The sequence below is a fragment of the Myodes glareolus genome, chromosome 10, assembly GCF_982192425.1.
Source record: "Myodes glareolus chromosome 10, mMyoGla1.1, whole genome shotgun sequence".
Taxonomy (NCBI): domain Eukaryota; kingdom Metazoa; phylum Chordata; class Mammalia; order Rodentia; family Cricetidae; genus Myodes; species Myodes glareolus.
In genome coordinates this window covers 53274556-53293013 of record NC_142035.1, presented here as the reverse complement: position 1 = coordinate 53293013, position 18458 = coordinate 53274556, and the positions used below count along the sequence as shown (strand labels likewise).

Genomic DNA, 18458 nt, shown 5'->3' with positions numbered 1-18458 from the left:
AGTTTTTTGTTACATTTTATCGACTGACTGACTAAGTAAGAGAGTGAGCAGGTGCTCACACACCACAACACACGTGTGGAGAGGTCAGAGAACGGCGTGAGGAAGTTGGTTCCTTCTTTCCATCAAGTGGGCACTGAACCCAGGACACTAGATCTGGTGGCAAACGCCTTTCCCGGAAGCATCACTGAACCAGCCCCAAGAATGTAGCTTTAAAATGTACCTGGCACATAGTAAGGTAGAGTTAGTAACTCAGTAGGTATAGCTCACTGTTGTTTTGTGTTCCCATTACTTTTTTATGTCTAACTTGTAAGGAACAATAAACCTATAAAAAAAACATGGCCCATGGCTTCGTGTCTGACCTTTTCCCTCTCAACACCTGTCTCCACAGGTCATCTCTAGCATTAACAAAACCCTGCTCTAATCCATGCCCCATGGTATGTCCTGATCCAGGGCTTCAACACACACTGGGCTGTTTACTTAAAAGACCTACGACCCATCACCTGATGGTTGAACCCTACGCATCCCTCGGGACAGGACCCAAGAGTCACCTGAGCTGCCTTGATTCCTTCTGCTACACAAAACCCAATGTTCTTACCACACGGCAGAGTGGTGTAATCACTAGCCATTATATGAATGTTGGTGTATTTATAGGACCATTTCCCATCATAGGAAACATACATACAATGGCAAGGCTCCAAGCAACATGCAAAATTACCATTTTATTATGTAAACATGTATAGAATGGAGCTCAACACAACCAGGGAGGAATCAATGACATGAAAGCATTGATAATAAAAATATTTAGTATAAAAGATGTTGTTGGGCCTAGAAGGGAGTATTTGGATCACATAATTATAGATTGTTTTATTGTCGTTATCGTTGAACTTCCCCAGACTTTCTACAGGGTGAGTGGTTCATCCCAGAGTAATGAAAACGCTCGTGAGACGAGCTCGCATCCTATGCCATGTGCAGGGGCTGGGAGGGCGCAGGCGTGACTGATGGTCCTCCTAGTGTCAATGGTGTCTGGCAAACTGGACACACATAGTAACCACAATGGAGCCGGGATCTGTCTTGGGGAGCTAAAGAGAGGCAGGCATCACTAACCAATGCAAAGGAAGTGTTTGGGAAAAAAGGATGAGGTTTGTTTTGAAATATTTTTGAGACGTTTCGTGAAAACACAAGTAGAGGACAGTCAGAAAACCAAGAGGTGGGTGCTTGGAGCTAATGCTGGGATTTCTTTTTGGAGAGATGCAAATGCTCTGAAATTGGCTGATGGTGATGGCTGCACTGGTAGAGAAGCTGACATTCTGGAGCCCTACAATTTGAAAAGGTGGAGTGTGTGGTTTGTGAATTAAATAACTGGCAAATACTTTTCTTAAAAAGAAGGAATCTGTACCTGCTTAAGGCTAAGACTGGAGGCCAGGCAGGAGGTCAAGGCAAACGAAAAGACAGCAAAGCAAACAACTTCCTATGGACATCCAGGGTGGAACTCTGGCACTGTTTGGGGTGATCTGTTCGTCTGTGAGGGTCCCTAGACAGCTACGAAGATGTGGTGTCCCGTCCATCACGGAAAACCCCCAGCACCTGTCTCGCAATCCCCCAGGTCTGCACAGGACCAGCATCCACCACAGGGCGTACTTACGCTGTCCACAGTGCGTGCCGATGTATCCCTTCTGGCACAGACAGTGGTCATCGCTGCAGCTACCTCCATTCATGCAGCGGATGTTACAGTGTTGGACTTGAAGAAAAAAAGAATGATTTCGTTTAGCAATGTGAGTGCATTGATGGCAACATTTCACTAGAGATGATTTATAGTTATTTAACAAGAAAATAAAATAATTCATTGAATATTTATATATATATATATATATATATATATATATATATATATATATATAATGCAGATAGCCAAAGGGTCCTAATTATCAGGGCTCATTATGTCATGTAGAAAACCTTTTACAGTGCAATTTAATTTTTCTTAGTATTGGTTTTAATGGGGATAAATGACTTCCCTAATTCGGAGAACTTACAGCTCAATGACAACTCTGTAACTTACACCAATAAGAAAGGAGTGCCCAAGTTATGACACGTGACAAAGTTAAGGTGGCAGTGATTTGTATGAAAAGATTCAGAGTCCAAAGCATCTGGCCATGGAGACAGTCAGATAACAAATTCCACCGATTTTTGCCCCATTTGGGTGGTAGAATGAAAAGGACCTGCTGGAAGCATTAACTAGATGGGTAGAGAGAGATTGGGGGTGCTCATTGCATTGAACTTGGAAAGGGCCACTCATTTAAACTGCAATCTTATTCTAAAGAAAATTGATAGTTCAAATTCATTCTGTGCCACATTCTCACCTACAGAAAGTGTGCATTCCCAAGCCTTAGACTATGGACGGACACCCTGAGAGCTGAGACAGTGACACACTTGAAGAAGTGGAGTCTTAAAAATGGCTGGTACACCCTCCTATGAGAGAGGATACTAGTCGCAGGCAGGATACGCTCACTCCTCTAGCATGCAGGCATTTTCTGTTTCAGGAATTTGGGCGGACTGATAGCACTTTCCAAAGGTCCAGCTGGTCCCTCCTCTCTAGAAGCAATTATTAACTACCCTACCTAGAGAAGGTGAGGCTTGGCTAAGGAAATCGTGAGTCCTGTTGACTCACCTCTACATAGAAGACCATGGTTAGGCCCCAGAGGTTTGGCTTACTCTGACCTGCCCTATGTGAGGGAGTCAATTCCCAGGGGAAAGGACTCAGTGGAGAACAGAAGACTTTTTATCTGTGCAGAAGCTGGAACCAAGGGCTGTGCTCACTCTCCGGCAGTCTTCCTGGAATGTGCAGGCCAGACCTTCTCCCCAGAATACAGCAGAGTCCTCCCTGCAGAAAGCCTCATAAGTGAGCAGTCCTCAGAGCAGTCTGGGAAGTGGCTACTTGACCACAGGGAGGACGAGGCCATTTGTCTATCCGACCACTAATACTCTGAGGTCAGTCTAGCCTGACAGCAGGAAATCGAAAATTCAAACTCCTGTTCTTACTGCATCTCTTAGGCACAAAGAGAAGAAGTCAAGTTGAAAGGGATCTCCTTTTCAAGACTATTTGCTCTTTCTAGAATATCATGGAAGGCTCCATTTCTCCTGAGCCAAAAGATTCCTTCCTGCCTCTCAGCACTCATGGCCTCTTCAGCAGGACCCCAGCACCCTTCAGAGCTCCTGGAACACACTCTCCTGACACATGAACTGATCACCCGGCTAACATGTCTGAATGTCTATTATGAATCACAAAAAACGCCAGGCACGGTGACCTGGTGTCTTTGTGGAACCCCCCCTAACCTTCTGCTTCTCTGTTCCTAATTCTTAGAGCCAAAACTGAAGGTCTCATCAAGTCTCTCTTGTCTCCAAGATCCTTTAAATGTTTCTCCACTCCCTTGCTCTCTTAGGCGTCTATTCTCTCCTCCAGACCAGATGAGAGATGGTGAAGGTGAAGTCCTCTGCTGCGAGGACATGTGTGTGTGTGCGTGCGTGCGTGCATGCATGCGTGCAAGCGTGCACCTATATGTGCGTGTATGCATGCATGTGCGTGCATTGTGTGTGCATGCGTGTGTACGTGCATGTATGTGTGTGCGTGCATGAGCGTGTGCGTGTGTGTCTCTTTCTGTGTGTACTTTCCTTGTTTATCCTTTCCCTGATTCATTTTTCTTGAGAGTAGGAAGTGCCGTGACTATGAATCACGCCCCTCAACGTGCCCAGAGCAGCACTTGTTAGGCTCTTGCTACCAAATAACGGCAACGGAAGCTGCACTTGCAGTTGGGGCTAAGAAGCAGCCCTATGTGTCCTAGGTGCTTACACAGCTCTAAGTACATAATTATTCAAATATTTTATTTTTGTATTTACAAAAGCTAATAGCTCTTCATTGAAGCACTGCTACGGACATCGGGCAAACCAATCTCACCAGTGACTATTTGAGGCTCCATTAAAACCTCGCAGCCGAATGCTTTTAACTCTAAAGCAATCTACAAGTACACAAAGGAAAAACTGTGGCAAAAACTTTGGATACTACACTAAGTGGGTCAGGAAATGGTGCACAATTGCTTTAAAACTTGGGGCTATGCTTAGTTCCATCCTATCTTAGAAAAACAGTGAGGATTGGGAAAAGGCAGGAAATGACGTCACCCTTAGAGCAAACTTGGTGCACAAACTGATTTCAATTAAAGTGGTTCGTGCCAAGACCTGATTTCCATTCCCACATGAGCAACAAAGCCACTTAGTCACTTGGAGATTTCAAACAGAAAAGAAAAGAACTACCAGGGGCTTGCACGGTGGCTTCCCAGTTACTCGGTCAAACTGCAAATCAGACGACTTCTCCTGTTCAGGAAGAGTGATTATGTGTACACTGAAATGTGACAGATCAAAAGCCTCCCTTGATATGGCTTTCGTTTCTTTAAACCCCCTCTTTCCAGTTGAAACTTTCCCAGGTTAAAAATATTATTTCTCCTTTAAAAAACAAAACCACCCTAGGAGACTGGGAAGGCCAGAAGTCACTGTGATTGCAGTGGTCACACAGTCCCCTGAGCTGTGAGTCCTCGGGTGCAGTGTACAAGCAAGGACATTAGCAGAACGGAGGCTGCCGTCACTGCTATACTGTGGATAGGTCCTAGAGCCTAAATAAAAGACATCCCCTTGGGAGTGGCATAGCGGCTTATTTCCCAAACACCACAGCACTTGAGGCTGAGGCTGGAGTATCTGCATGAGTTCAAGGCCAGCCTGGGCTACACAATAAATTTCGATAACATACAGACTGATACTTTGCCTCCAAAGTTATTTGGAAAGGTTGGCACAAACCCAGCATTTCTGTGAGAAAATAATAATAAAGAGCTAGATACTTGGCTTTACCTTTGCCACCCAAGCTGGAAACAGTTCAGAGAACTCAGACCCACAGACAGGTTTTCATTTGGACTGAATCCTACCAGTGGTGCCTAGTCTAAATTTACTCTCTGATTTAAACAGGAATTCCAGATGTTTCGTAATTAGCAGACAAGAGTCTGTCCACTGGAAACAAAATAAACAAAAAACAAAAAACACAACTGAAAAGCAGAGTTCTATTGCACCTATAGGATGCAAGTATCCTTCACTACATGTGTTAAATGCCCCCGTGTCAGGACACATGCCTAAACTCAGCCTGCATTGAGGTTTTACCAGAAACAGAATAATAGGAGAATCTAAGCTTTCTTAGGGAAGCTGAGGCTGTCCGGTAAGTCAGATCCCCAGTGAGAAAGTCCCACTAAAGATGGCCAGGTGGTCTCAGATCTTTTCACACCAGGATCCATATCCTAGAACTAACAGAAACTGTCAACATTTACCTGTATCCACAAACAGATTTTGTATTCATTTTAGAACCAGTCAGCCCATCCTGTCATTCAACAAATCCCGACTGATCGTTGTCCAGTGAGAAGGTGGCAAGGAGAATACAAGAGCCGTTCTTCAGAAAGCGCAGCACAAGCCTAGCACAGTGACTACCGCGAAAGGAACGGACGCACGCACCACAAAACGGAAGAGAAGCCCGACTGACATTTGGCTCAGCATCTCAGCAATGACTCCTTCCGGAATGTACTAGGCTCTGAAGACCAGCCATCATGGCTAGGCAGACTCAGCCAGCAGAGAGAGCACTCAGGGCAAATTCCAAACCAGCAACTGTAGACTGAATGTGTGCTCTAATTTCATCACTAGGCAAGGCACAAACAGGCAAATGTCATAAAGCAAAAGAAAAACAGCCTGCAATTCACAGTCCCAGAGAACCTAGACAACCAACAAAGATGACCCTAAGAGAGACATACGTGGACCTAATCTACATGGGAAGTAGAAAAAGACAAGATCTCCTGAGTAAATATGGAGCATGAGGACCATGCGAAAGGGTAGAAGGGGAGGGGAGAGGAAGGGAGGGGAGCAGAGAAAAATATATAACTCAATAAAAAATAAAATAAAAATAATAAAATGTGGGTTAGATCCGTGGTTCTCAACCTCTCTATTGCTGTAATCCTTTAATACAAATACAGTTTCTCATGTTGTGGTGACCCCCCACACACATCATAAAATTATTTCCTTGCTATTTTATAACTATAATTGTGCTATTGTTACAAATTATAATGTAAATATTTGATTTGCAGGGTATCTGATAGGTGACCCCTGTTAAAGGATCATTTAACCCCCAAAGGGGTCACAAATTACAGGTTGAGAAACACTGGGTTAGTCTGACAGCTCAGATATTATGAGTACTTGCTGCTCCAAAGAACCTGAGTTTGGTTGCCAGCATCTGTGTCAGGCAGCTCCCAACTACCTGGAAGTCCAGCTCCAGTAGATCCACTGCCTTCTTCTGATCTCTGACGGTATCCACACACTGTGGCATACACTCATACAGATCCAAATACACATAAATAAAAAATAAATCTTAAAAAATATTGGAAATGTAAAGAAAGAAAGGAGGGAGGGAGGGAGGGATGAAGGGGGAAGGGAGAGAAAGAAGGAAGAAAGGGAGGGAGGGAGGGAGGGAGGGAGGGAGGGAGGAAGGAAGGAAGGAAGGAAGGAAGGAAGGAAGGAAGGAAGGAAGGAAGGGTGAGCGAGACAGACTAGTCTCTGCACTCTACAACTCTACACCTGAGACAACAATCCACTGCGGTGGCCTGAGTCACTGCAAGACAAGAAGAGTTTTAATGTGGACTGATAATTCCCTTAGGTGCATAAATATCCATGGGTGTCTACAGACACACACAATTTAGAACAGGACCAGAGTATAAAAGTTACCTGGGCTAGAAAGGGTCCAGGAAATGTCAGGTTGAGTGACATCTGTGATAAGGTATTTCCATAAAGTCTGAGCCACAGCAAAACGAAATCTAACCTCAGCCTCACACTTCACACAAAACGCACCTCCACTGAAATCACAGAGGTAGGTGTAAAACTATAAACGTTTAGAAACGAGTTAGAGAACAACTCTGTGATCTAGGGATAGGCAAAGCCTTCATGGATTGGACACAAAAAAGCATAAAAGGGCAAAGAAAGGGAAGGCTGATAAGTTAGAGTTCGCTAGCTTTGAAAACGTGCTTTATGGACGAGCCAATCCACCCCTGACGATGGGCAAGCAAACTCTGGAGAATGGCTTGCAAGGAAAATGTCTGCCAATCACACGTCTGACAGAGCTAGAATTTTGGCACACACAATCTTTAATTGTTCTAATCTTTTTTAAATTAAAATTAATTGTTTAATTAAACTGTTCTAATCTTTAAAACAGTTACAAGCAATGTAAGAGCATCTGGACACAAGTGAAAGCATGTCACTGGCAAAGACGTACAAAAGAAAAATCAGCAGGTGAGAGGGTGATCAATAACTGAACATATGAAATGGTCCTCAACACCATTAGCCTTCAGGGAAATGCAAATTAAAACCACAAAGAGATAGCACTACAAACCTGACACTAATCAGAATAGCTGGAATTAAGCACGGAAACAATGTTGCGAGCTGGGAAGGACACAGAACCTAGGTCATTAGTACATGGTGGGGAGAACGGAAAACTGCAACTCGCACCAACTGGCTATCCAGTACCAAATGCTCGGCCCTAAAAACATACACACGAGTGACGTTATCCAGACTGAGCAGGTTGCATTTATGTATTTAGGGAAATATATGTATTTATGTACATGTGTGTAATACCGACTAATGAAAAATTGGGCCGTGAACTTGGAGGTGAGCAAGAAGGAGTTTATGGAAGGACTTGGATGGAGGGAGGGAAGGGAAAATGATGTAATTGCATTATAATCTCAAAAAAATTAAAGGAAATAAAACTGAGCAATTGTCCAAAAATAGTTTGACAGTTCTTAAAAAGCTAAAGCTGCAGCAGTTACACAACACAAAAACGGCTTCCTTCGGTGCACGCACACATACACACACACATGCACACACACACACCACACACACACACACACACACACACACACTCCAAACCCTAGCTGTTGAAAAAATGTAGGAGTCCTTCACCAGGAAAGTAGCTGTCCACTGTGGGTGGCACCATTCCCTTGCTAGGATTCAGGACCAAATAAGGATGGAGAAAGTAGGGAAAGCACAGGCATGCGTGCATTAGATCATTGCTCTCTGCTCTTGACTGTGGATGGGACGTGACAAATCGCTCCAGTCGCCTTGACCCCCCCTGCATGACAGACTGTAACCTGAGACTGTGAGCCAGAGAAATCCTTTCTCTCGGGTATTTTTATTATAACAGTGGGAAACAAAATTGAGACAGGTCCTTCAGAAGAGGGCCAGGAGCCTGCTTACCCCATTGTCATATGAACACATTAAAGAGGGCTACAACTAAGGACAAATACGCCCTTATCAGATGAGAAATCTTCTAGGGCAATTCTGATTTGCAATTCTCAGTTTCTAAAGGCATAAAATGAAGTTCCACACTATTTAGTTATGGAAGCCTGAAGTATTTTTCTTTTTTTTAAGATAAAATATTTGTTTAATTTTTATTTATGTGCGCGCACGTGTGTGTGTGTGTGTGTGTGTGTGTGTGTGTGTGTGTGTGTGTGTGTGTCTGCCAGAGTAGCCCAGAAGAAAGTGTTGGCTCACCTGGAGCTGGAGTGACAGACAGTTGTGGGTCACCTGGTGAGTGTGCTGGGAAAAGAACTCAACTCTGGCCCTCGACAAGAACAGCCAGAGCTCCTAGCCACTGGAGAGGCCCATCTCGCCAGCTCTCTGAAGAATTTGTTTGCCTATTTCTTTGCTTGTTTATTTATTTTTTATGTGTGTGGGCATTTTGACTGCACCATGGAAACCAGAAGGGATGTCGGATCCCCTCGAGCTGTTGTGAGTTATCATTATGGATGTTGGGAGCTGAACCCCAGTCCTCTGCAAGAGCAACAAGTGCTCTTAACCACTGAACCATCTCTGCAGCTCCCTGAAACACTTCTTTATCCTAGTTCTTATTGAAAGTTAATACATATTTGCAAATGCATGTGCATATGCATTTTTATATTTTTGGTTGTGAGCCTAGCCTTTAACAGCTGAGCCATCTCTCCAGCCCTGCATATACATTTTTAAAGGGAATTGAAGCAAACTCCTTCGATAAACATTATAGGACCTTATAAAAAGCAAAATTGCTCAGGATCCACGCCTGACCTCAGAACCTTAAGTAGAGTCTTAAACAGAGCTGGGATCAAAATCCAGAAACAAATCAAAACAAAAAAACATGGCTCTGACTTTGTCTAGCTAACCTTTCTGCTGCTTCTGTGCCTAAGCGACCAGTGGCCACAGCCATGCTAAGTCTAAGGGAAGCTGAGCCTTTGTGGTCCCATGAGAACTTTGCTGGCTGTCATTTAAAACTGGTAGGAAGATGCCTCCCGGTTCAGGTTTCACAGGGCACCGGAGTCAAACACCACCTGCCAGAAGAGCTTCCTTCCACCCTTTCCTCAGTCAGATGAGAACAATAAGAGATCAGAGGTCCACCCTATCACCCCATCAGCCCATCACATAATAAGGAGAATTTTTTCACAGGCTGGAGTGCAGAAGTGATCGGAATTAGACCTTTCTAACTTGCGGTCCGTGGACTGTATGTGTCCCAGGGTAGAGTTATTAATACAACCAAATTTGTAAATGGCAGCGTCCTATCACAACGTCAGATAGACAGTGGTTAGACACTGAAAACCAGTCCCTTTTCATACGGGTAGCTGTATGAAGAAAGGCCTCGCTGATGGAGGCTATCCCATTAGCGGGAGAGGTATCACATGATCTACATACACTGATGAGGATTACAGGCTGGCCTTCCCTTCTGGAGCACAGCCCTCCTATTCCACTAAAAATGGCGGAATAGGCCAGAATGGAATTTTGACCAGCCTTAGCTACACTTAATTGTTTTAAATATTGCCATCTTTAATTTTTTAGAGCTCTTATGACAATGTTAATTCTAAGAGAGTCCAAGATAATAATTTTTAAGACTCCATATACCTCAAAGACCTTGATAAAGTGATTGTTTTTTTCTATATACTCCTCTGTGCTACACACAGCCCTGGGACTTTGCCCATCGCCAGGCACCACGGACAGATCCAAAGTTTCCAGAAAAAGCACCATGTGCAGGGCCCAGACTCAAATCTCTAGCTGAAGTCTGGCCCAGGGCCTTACTGCTAGGCTCCTTCCAATCTCAAGGCTAGTTCAAGACCGGGACCACAGAGACCTTACCGCTGGTCTTGGTAAAGTCCTGTCCGTGTCTCATGGCTTTTGCTCACAGAGAAGTCGCGAGCACTCACATGACCATTAGATTTTCCCTCTAGACACTCAGCTGTGATTTTTAGCACTAATCAGAAAAGAGGCTGGTAGAGGGGAAGGGCTTTGTTCCTGTCTTGATAACCATGGTCTTTCCAACACTGAGGCTGTCTCCCCTCAGTAGCAGTCAGGTCTTTCTGGCAAGTGCAGGGATGCCCTGTATGATCCTGAAACTCCCATTGACTTCACCGGTCTTTCTGTCCCTCCAGCTCGGGTGCCCTGGATGGGTAGACTCAGCTTGTACATGCAACACCAAGCTAAGATCACGTAAGAATACGTCGTGCTCAGTGTGTGGAGCGAGAGTTCCAGCCCTTGGAACGACAGCTATCCTGATCTAGCCTGCTTTATTTAGTATTAAGCCATCTTTAATTGGGTTCCAGCAGAAGCGGACAGTTTCAGCAAAGGTGATTTGCTTAGGAGTGATGCCAGCAAGCATCACTGTGGGCTGAGGCTGAGTCCTGGTCAGGAATTAGAGGAGACAGCACACAAGGAATCATAAGGAATCCAACACATACTGGGAGCAGAGTAGCCAGAGCACTGGTCCAACAACCCCCTCCCCATCTGTCACTGATTGAAAGTGGATTCTGTGTCCACTGACCCCGATGCCCTACCCACTCCCTCTGCTCTGGACCATCCCTGGACAGACAAATGTTGACCAAGCTTTCCAGCCAAGTTCATGTGCTCCCCTGTGAGTGCCAAGGGAGGTAAGTGGGCACTAAGATGGTCTGCTGGGCCAGCCAATTCAGTTGAGTCAGCAACTGGGCTAATAAATTACACAACTTCACGTGAGGTCCCTCAGCAGAAAGGAACCTTGACACCCTGTAGTCTCTACTGGCACCAGACCCAAGAGACTATACTCACTCCACCCCAGTGACCCCCCAAAACGTCCTCAAATGCAGAACAGCAGTAAGGAGAAGTGCACTGTCTCCCCAGAAACTGCAAGGGAAATAGAAATACATATTTGTTTTGCCTTGGCAGTGGTTGGGATATCGAGGCTGTTTATACAGGCATGAACATTTTAAACAACTAGTAAGGACGCGCCTTCCAGTCTCCACGTTTCCCCATCCCAATACTTTGGATGCCACACTTAAAGATAAAGGAAACAATAAAACCAGAGAGCAATGGCTCTCTAGCATAAACTGTGGATGTTTGTGTGGCCAGGCAGAGTAAATGCCATGTCTTACGACATATCTGTGTGTCACTATCTCTTGTGTTTTCCTCGTGGAAAGGCAAGTGTCGTGAGCTTCGAATAAGTTTCTCGTCAGATCAGTTTCGTATATCACTATTGCAAACAAAAATGGCTAGTTTTATGGAGCCAAAAATATCCATTCTATGGTCTTTTCAGTGACCACCTTCCCCAGTGTCTCCATTAGCGTTGCAGAGACGGACGCAGCTATGCCGACACAGAAGACTGCCATCTTTATGCTCTCCCTACACCCCGTAGGCAAGGCTGCTGTACAGAGAGAAGAAGGAAAGTGGGAGGCTACATCCAGGAACGCCTTTCCAAGAATTCTGGGCAAAGTAGGGAAGGCAGATGTTCTGGTGGGAGAAAAAATGTATTGCAGGAAAAGAAAAAAACCGAAAAGCAAATTTAGGGGAAAATAGGGCATAACCACATTAAATAATATTGTCTATAATGACATGTTAGACTCACTGGATCTGGAGCCACAGGAAGGCGATATCTGACCGGACGGGCAAGTGCACATATTTGGCCTCGAGCAGAATCCATCCCCACAGGAATGCCGGCAAATGGCTGCAAATCAAATCAGAAGTCTATCAGCACAGAGTTCCCCAGCACACAGCCAGGCACAGCGACCCAGTGCTCAGAGAAGGGGCCTGAGTCCACTGGCCCTCAGGTATTCATTCACAAAACAAGTCTACTGGGGTAAAGAAAATCTGGTCTGAAATCAGTAACTCTCTTATCCATACGGGTAACTCCGCCTTTCTGTTCATTCACTAGGACTCAATAGCTCAAAAACCCTGGTCAGCTAAGGAAGAGAAAATGAAACAAATAAAAATCTTGTAGTTCAACATATTTATATTCTTATAAGAACTCTGCTCTTATATTAGTTTATAATTTAATAATAGAAATCTTATAACAGTGTTCTTGGCAGTTGATTTTATTGTGAACGTTTAATTGTTACTCTGTTCTGAATTATGCTGACAGCCCGAGGGGAGAATCCAGAATCCATCACTTAGTGCTGACATTGTCAATGTCACCCAGGGCCAAATGCTTGGCTCGTGTGCTGAAGAGCCAACTAGATGACAGGTGACTTAGAGCTATCAGCAGATTAAGTTTCTATCACTACTTCTTAGGCTTACTGGCACTGTGTGCATCTTTGCCCAAACTCAAGAGCCCTGTAAGAGACAAACGTGATGCAAGAGGCTAAAATAATATATGGGGTAGAATGTGCATTGAAACATGGAAAGAGATTTCATAAATATGGCAGGCTGTTATTAGGTGGGCTGCCACAGAATCACATGCTTACATTGATGCCTGATGAAAACATTCTACAGGGAATTCCGAAGAACTAGGGAGAAGGATTCAACTGTTTGCTCCTGTAGAGAACTACACATTCCACCATCTCCCCTTAACAAATTTGCTTGTGTGTGTGTGTGTGTGTGTGTGTGTGTGTGTATGTTTAAACAAGGTCTCTATGTATAGCCCTGGTTGGCCTGGAACTTGCTATATAGACCAGGCTAACCTCCAACTTACAGAGACCCAAACTTCTCTGCCTCCTAAGTACTAGGATTGAAGTGTATACCACCATCATGGTCTCATTAAGTAGCCCAGGCTGACCTCAAGTTCTTGATCCTTCTGTCTCAGCCTCTGGAGTTCTGGGATTATGGTATGTACTGCCACAGCCAGTTGTGACTCAACTTTGATCCTTAAAATGAGTCCCTGCCTTCGCTCTTTGTCTAAGACTTAGACCTGCTTTTGCCCTCGGTGTGAATAACCATGGTCTGGGGAGGCCAGGGCATATTGCAGCCAAGCAGGGAGAAATCACAGTGAGGAAGTCGGCAATGAGAAGCTTTTGTTCAAGATCCCATTAGCATGATTACACCAGACTACGCAGCCAGAAGCAGCATGTGCAAACAGGGCCCAACTTTAATCAAAGCGTCCACACAGCTCCATTCTGGAGATTTAGCAATGTTCTAAAGGAAATCGCTGATTAAAGAAGGGCAATACTCTGGAAAGTTACTGTGTTTCCCAAGGGGGATTCAGAGTATGTAGGAAGGCTTAGCTCCAGGAGGCTGAACTTTAAACACGTTAACGGTATTCAGCAGCAAGCATAGCTATGCAACTGAGTCACACCAACACGCAAATGACAGGTCATCTATTTACTTACGAACAATGCACTGATTTCCACCAGGCAGGGTCTTCCATCCAGGACAACAGTACGCGTTATAACGTGATCCACAGACATTGGGTCTGAAACAAAAAACACAGAATTCTGTACTTTGAAATATAAGATCTAACCAACCGAGAGAGGAGGAACACCCAAGCTATTAAGAAGCGTGAACTCCAACAGAGAATGGTAAAATTGGGGGGCCCAGTCAAGCTGAGTAGTTTAGGGCGTTTGGAACGTTTTAGTATAGTGATATGGTAGGAAGTCCTTGATACCAGCACATAGACAGTAGATCAGGCCATGGGAACCCTGAGACAGCAAAGAGAGTGTCTGCCATCTCAGTGCACAGATGCGAAAGCCCAAGGGGCTACGTAAACAGGCCCAGTGTCAACCAACTTCCTACGACTCTGGATAAGAAAGAGCAGATTAAAATCTGTTACATGCAAAGTTTTAAATATCTACTCTCAGAGCGACATAGTTTCCCCCTCTCTGGCCCAGCTTTCCTCTAAAATGTTACCACATTCTTCCTTTAACAAAAAAAAAAAATTACAGGAATTCTAACTCTACCATTAGTCAGAAAAAAATAAGGGCCAAAACATGTAAATATTTCTTTAACAAAAACGTGGAAACAGCCAATATCAGAAATCACTGGGAAATGAAAGCCGCGTCACTCGGAGTTTATTGTTTACAGACAGCTTGTCACGTGTCTTGAAGCTAAGCCTCAACTCAGAATCCAGAGGGTCAGTCTTCAACAGCTCCTGGGGGCAGCTGGGTGAAGGTGTGGCTACTTCTGTATCAGAAAGGCGAGCTGGAACAGAGACCGGAAAGAAGCCAGCCCTTCACTGCATGTGCCCTCTGAGCCTATACACTGATGCCAGTTGCTGGCAATGGCTAACTATTCATGCGTTGAGTGCTCAGACCCAAATGGGACCTCTATACCAAACCCTGTCCAAGGCTCCAGGCACATCCTAAGAGGGGACAGACAGAATGTGAGAGTCAGAAGATGGGAGGAGAGCTGTGAAGGCCTGTCTTCTGGAAATGGCGTGGCCGCTGTACTCATTGGCTCATAGCAGCTACGGTGGCCCCCTCAAGATCAAGCCAGTCAAAATTCCAGAATGGTTGGGGGAGGGATCGTGAGACATCCCACTCCCGGTAGAGGAGCTTTTGAAAGATGATGGCTGCTGGAGGAGGAAGCCACAGCCCCTCGTCCATGCCCACATGGGAAGCAATCACTGGACTCAGTAAGTTATTAACTAAAAAGGAAGAAGAGGAAATTAACGAAGTTGGAACAGGGACCTTGCCGGGGGTGGGGAGCATTCTGGGAGGAGTTGGAAGGAAATAGTAAGGGATGAGTGTGATAAAAACACAAAATATGAAATTCTAAAAGATTAAATGTATTGTTTTTTAAAGAGTCACATGTTTTACAGTCAATTTCACAAAGCAGAAGACATTCCAAGGCTTTCTAGTATAAATACCACAGTCCCTCAAGGATAAACCTTCAACACCACTGCACTGCTAAAACATATTTCTCAGCTGGGATGCTGAGATTTTGATGCAAAGCCCGTCTGCTTGAACACTAGCTGCCTTCTCTGCCCCTTGCAGGACAGGGGACTCAGGTAAAGTCTGCGCCTGTCCTTCAGCTTTTCCATAATTCTAGACATTCTGGAACAATCTACAGCATACAATGTGAACTCCAGACTGACTGATGTCAGGGTCAGAGGGGAGAGCTGGGCTGACAGAACTAAACCTTAGACTTCATACTCAGCAGCACGAAGTATGTATAGATAACAGAGGCATGATTGTACGGCCTCGCTGGTCTTCATTTATTTCTGCACACAGTGTGAAGATACAACGTTTGCCTTGTCTCTAGTGTGTGTGTGCATGTGTGTATGTGCAGGCAGGCATGTATGTCCATCAAACAATGGACATCTGAGTGCTGCATGTAAGAAGGAGAATGAAAGAACAAAGCACCACAATCACCCAGATGGGGTCATCTCACCTACTCAACTGCCTCAGGAAGAGACAAAAGTGTCCAAAAATTGTGTCTGGGGGATTGGAGAGAAGGTTCTGCAAGTGAGCACTTATTGCTCCTCCGGAGAACCTGTGTTCGGTTCCCACCACCCACATGATGGCTTGGAACCATCTGTAATTCCATTCCCAAGGGGTCAGACACCCTCCCCTGGCTTCCACAGGAATCAGGCATGCACATAGCACACATACATGCATGCAGACAAACCACTCACACAATTAAAGCTATAGGAACAAAAAATAATTTAGCTGCATGGATCTTATCATTTAGTCCTTCGAGTGACAAAGTCTCACTCGGTCCCTCACATGACAAAATTGTGCCTCAAACCTCAGTAGGTAGAACATTCTAAGCAAGTAAAAGTTTGAGGGAAAAAATGTATAGGAAAATAGGATACAGGGATGCAGGGAGGGGGCTCAAACATTCTAAATGCTATCCATTTAAAATGACATGCCAGCCAAACTCAGTTGCCTCACCCCTTCCCCATCAACACCCATTACAACAGCTCTACTGGATCCAGTCCAGCCCTAAAACCAAATCCTGGGATTGCTTCACTCAAGCCCCCTGAGCCTTTACAGGGTACCCAGTGGTTAAAGGTACTGTGGGTTTTTTTTTGTTTTGTTTTGTTTTGTTTTAAGTAAAAACCAGGACTGTCTGACATAGATGAGTCCATTTATGGAGTAGCATCACACATAACTTGGTGAAAATGGTGTAATGGAAAAGATCCAGGGCCAGTCATTTTGGTCCTCCAAAGCAAGACATTCAAAAGATATTTCCCCCCAAGGTATCAAAAACTTTTAGTGCTGTGAACATTATTGTAATTCTATATTTAGAATTATTCTATCAGCAACATCATGGAGGACTACAGAATTTACCACAGTTACAAAACAGGGAGTGAGTGTTCTAAGTCTTCACAGAGCTGGGGGGAGAACCAGCGGGGAAGTGTTCTTAGCATTCAAGGATGAGGAGTTGATTTCAGATCCGCACAAAAAGCTGGGTATAACCACACACATGCACACAGACAGATACGCCACAAATACACTCACAGACGCGTTAAATTTGTTTAATACTAAATAAACACATAAACAAATAAACAATGAATAAATGAATAATGGCATGGTTGGCATGAATTTGGGAACAAATTGGAAGGAACGGTATAGAAATGGGTACAACTGACCCAGGAAGCACAGGTGCTAAGAATATTATGTAGTTTTTAAAAACAACTGACAAAGTTACACTCCTGAAGCCAGCCTGGTCTACACAGGACCAGACCAGCAAGGGCTACACAGTGAGATCCTCTCCCCCTCCACACACACACAAAAAAAATACCAAATCACCACACCAAAAGAAGGGAAGCAGAGGGAGATGAAGTCTGCATCTCTCGATGAGCTAGGCTGTGGTACTTCACTGTAAGAATCCACAGCTGATGAGGCAGACATAGCAGCACAGGTATACTGAGACGGTTCGCTTCCTCACGTACTTACCGCCCTTACGCCACCACTCATGCTTAGAATCTTAAATGTTCCACTAATAATCTGACCCTCGTCTTTAAGATAAGTTATCGTTACTTGTAAAACTATGACTGCAGTCACCTCTCAGCAGGACATTCTCCAATTTGTTAGAAGGGGGAGAATCTGCTCCCTTCTCCAGGCTCTTTCATCAGAGCATCACACATTTTACCACACCTCCTTCAAAATCTGCATTACTTTGGAGTGTGGTCGGCTTAATTCACATTTTGACTTTTTATTTTATAACTTGATCTTTTTCTTTCTTTCTTATGTTTTGTTTGTTATTGTTTTTTTAATTTTGTTTTTTCAAGATAGGGTTTCTCTTTGTAGCCCTGGTTGTCCTGGAACTTGCTTTGTAGACCAGGCTAGCCTCAAACTAGAGATTGGCCTGCCTCTGCCTCCCAAGTGCTGGGATTAAAGGCATGATCCATTACCGCCTAGCCAATAACAGTGTTTAATCTGATTCTCCTTTGTATGGCTAAACAGAGAGCATTAGAGTTACACACTTTCTTCCCTGCGATTTCAGTCTGGAGACTTGTGAACTAACAGAAATGTCTTAAACATGCTGGGTAAAATTTGTTCTACTTGCACATTGAAAAGGGGGGGGTGCTCTAATCTAGAAACAAATGTCTTGTTTCAGTTGGAAGGCAGGAAGACATGTAAAACTCAAAGGAGGCACACTGAGCTGTTTTCATTATAAAGGTTATTACGCTAAGATTTCAGCACAAACAGCATTTACAAAGAAAATAGATTCTTAATGAAGTTACTGTTGTGTAACTGCGAGTATAGCACACACACGACCTTTTCTTCTCATCACCCCCTCTACTGACTTGCTGCTCCTTAAACATCACAGCAAACTGTTCTGTGCAGGTGGCAGCAGACTTTGGCAAGTTAAGAAGAATCCAAATTCAGGGGGAACAGAACTTTCCACTTAAAAGTTAGGATTCTGTTCTTCTGTTTCACATTTGTAGCAACTCTTTGAGGTGAACACTGTTGCTAGTATCTTCCGCTCTGAGGAAATTAGGGCCTCAGGAAGGTTAAGCCAACTACCAAAGTCCCGGGTCTTAGAAACGCACTCGGAAAGTCTGCGGTTGAGTCCATTCTCTTAAACAGCAAATTAGGGCACCGATGTAATCAGAAAGGAAGATGATACTCTGCTCAATGGCTCATGTGGCGACATAGATAATAAAAATCACACATGTCTACTGATGGACTAGAGATAAGGGATAAGCTAGTGTGTGCCTGTATTCTTGAGTAAGACGGGAGTATGCA

General features: G+C 44.3%; 1 protein-coding gene across 2 annotated transcripts in view; it reads right to left on the bottom strand.

Moving 5' to 3' along the window:
• The window catches only part of Fbn1 (fibrillin 1), a 205558-nt gene that overhangs the window by 166769 nt on the left and 20331 nt on the right, over positions 1–18458 (bottom strand). For both annotated transcript variants that reach the window (XM_048459620.3, XM_085696419.2), the window contains 3 exons: positions 13653–13735; positions 11957–12055; positions 1643–1738 (listed from right to left, as the gene is read on the bottom strand). In XM_048459620.3, the coding sequence (XP_048315577.2) occupies positions 1643–1738; positions 11957–12055; positions 13653–13735 (278 nt within the window). The remainder of the gene's footprint in view (positions 1–1642; positions 1739–11956; positions 12056–13652; positions 13736–18458) is intronic.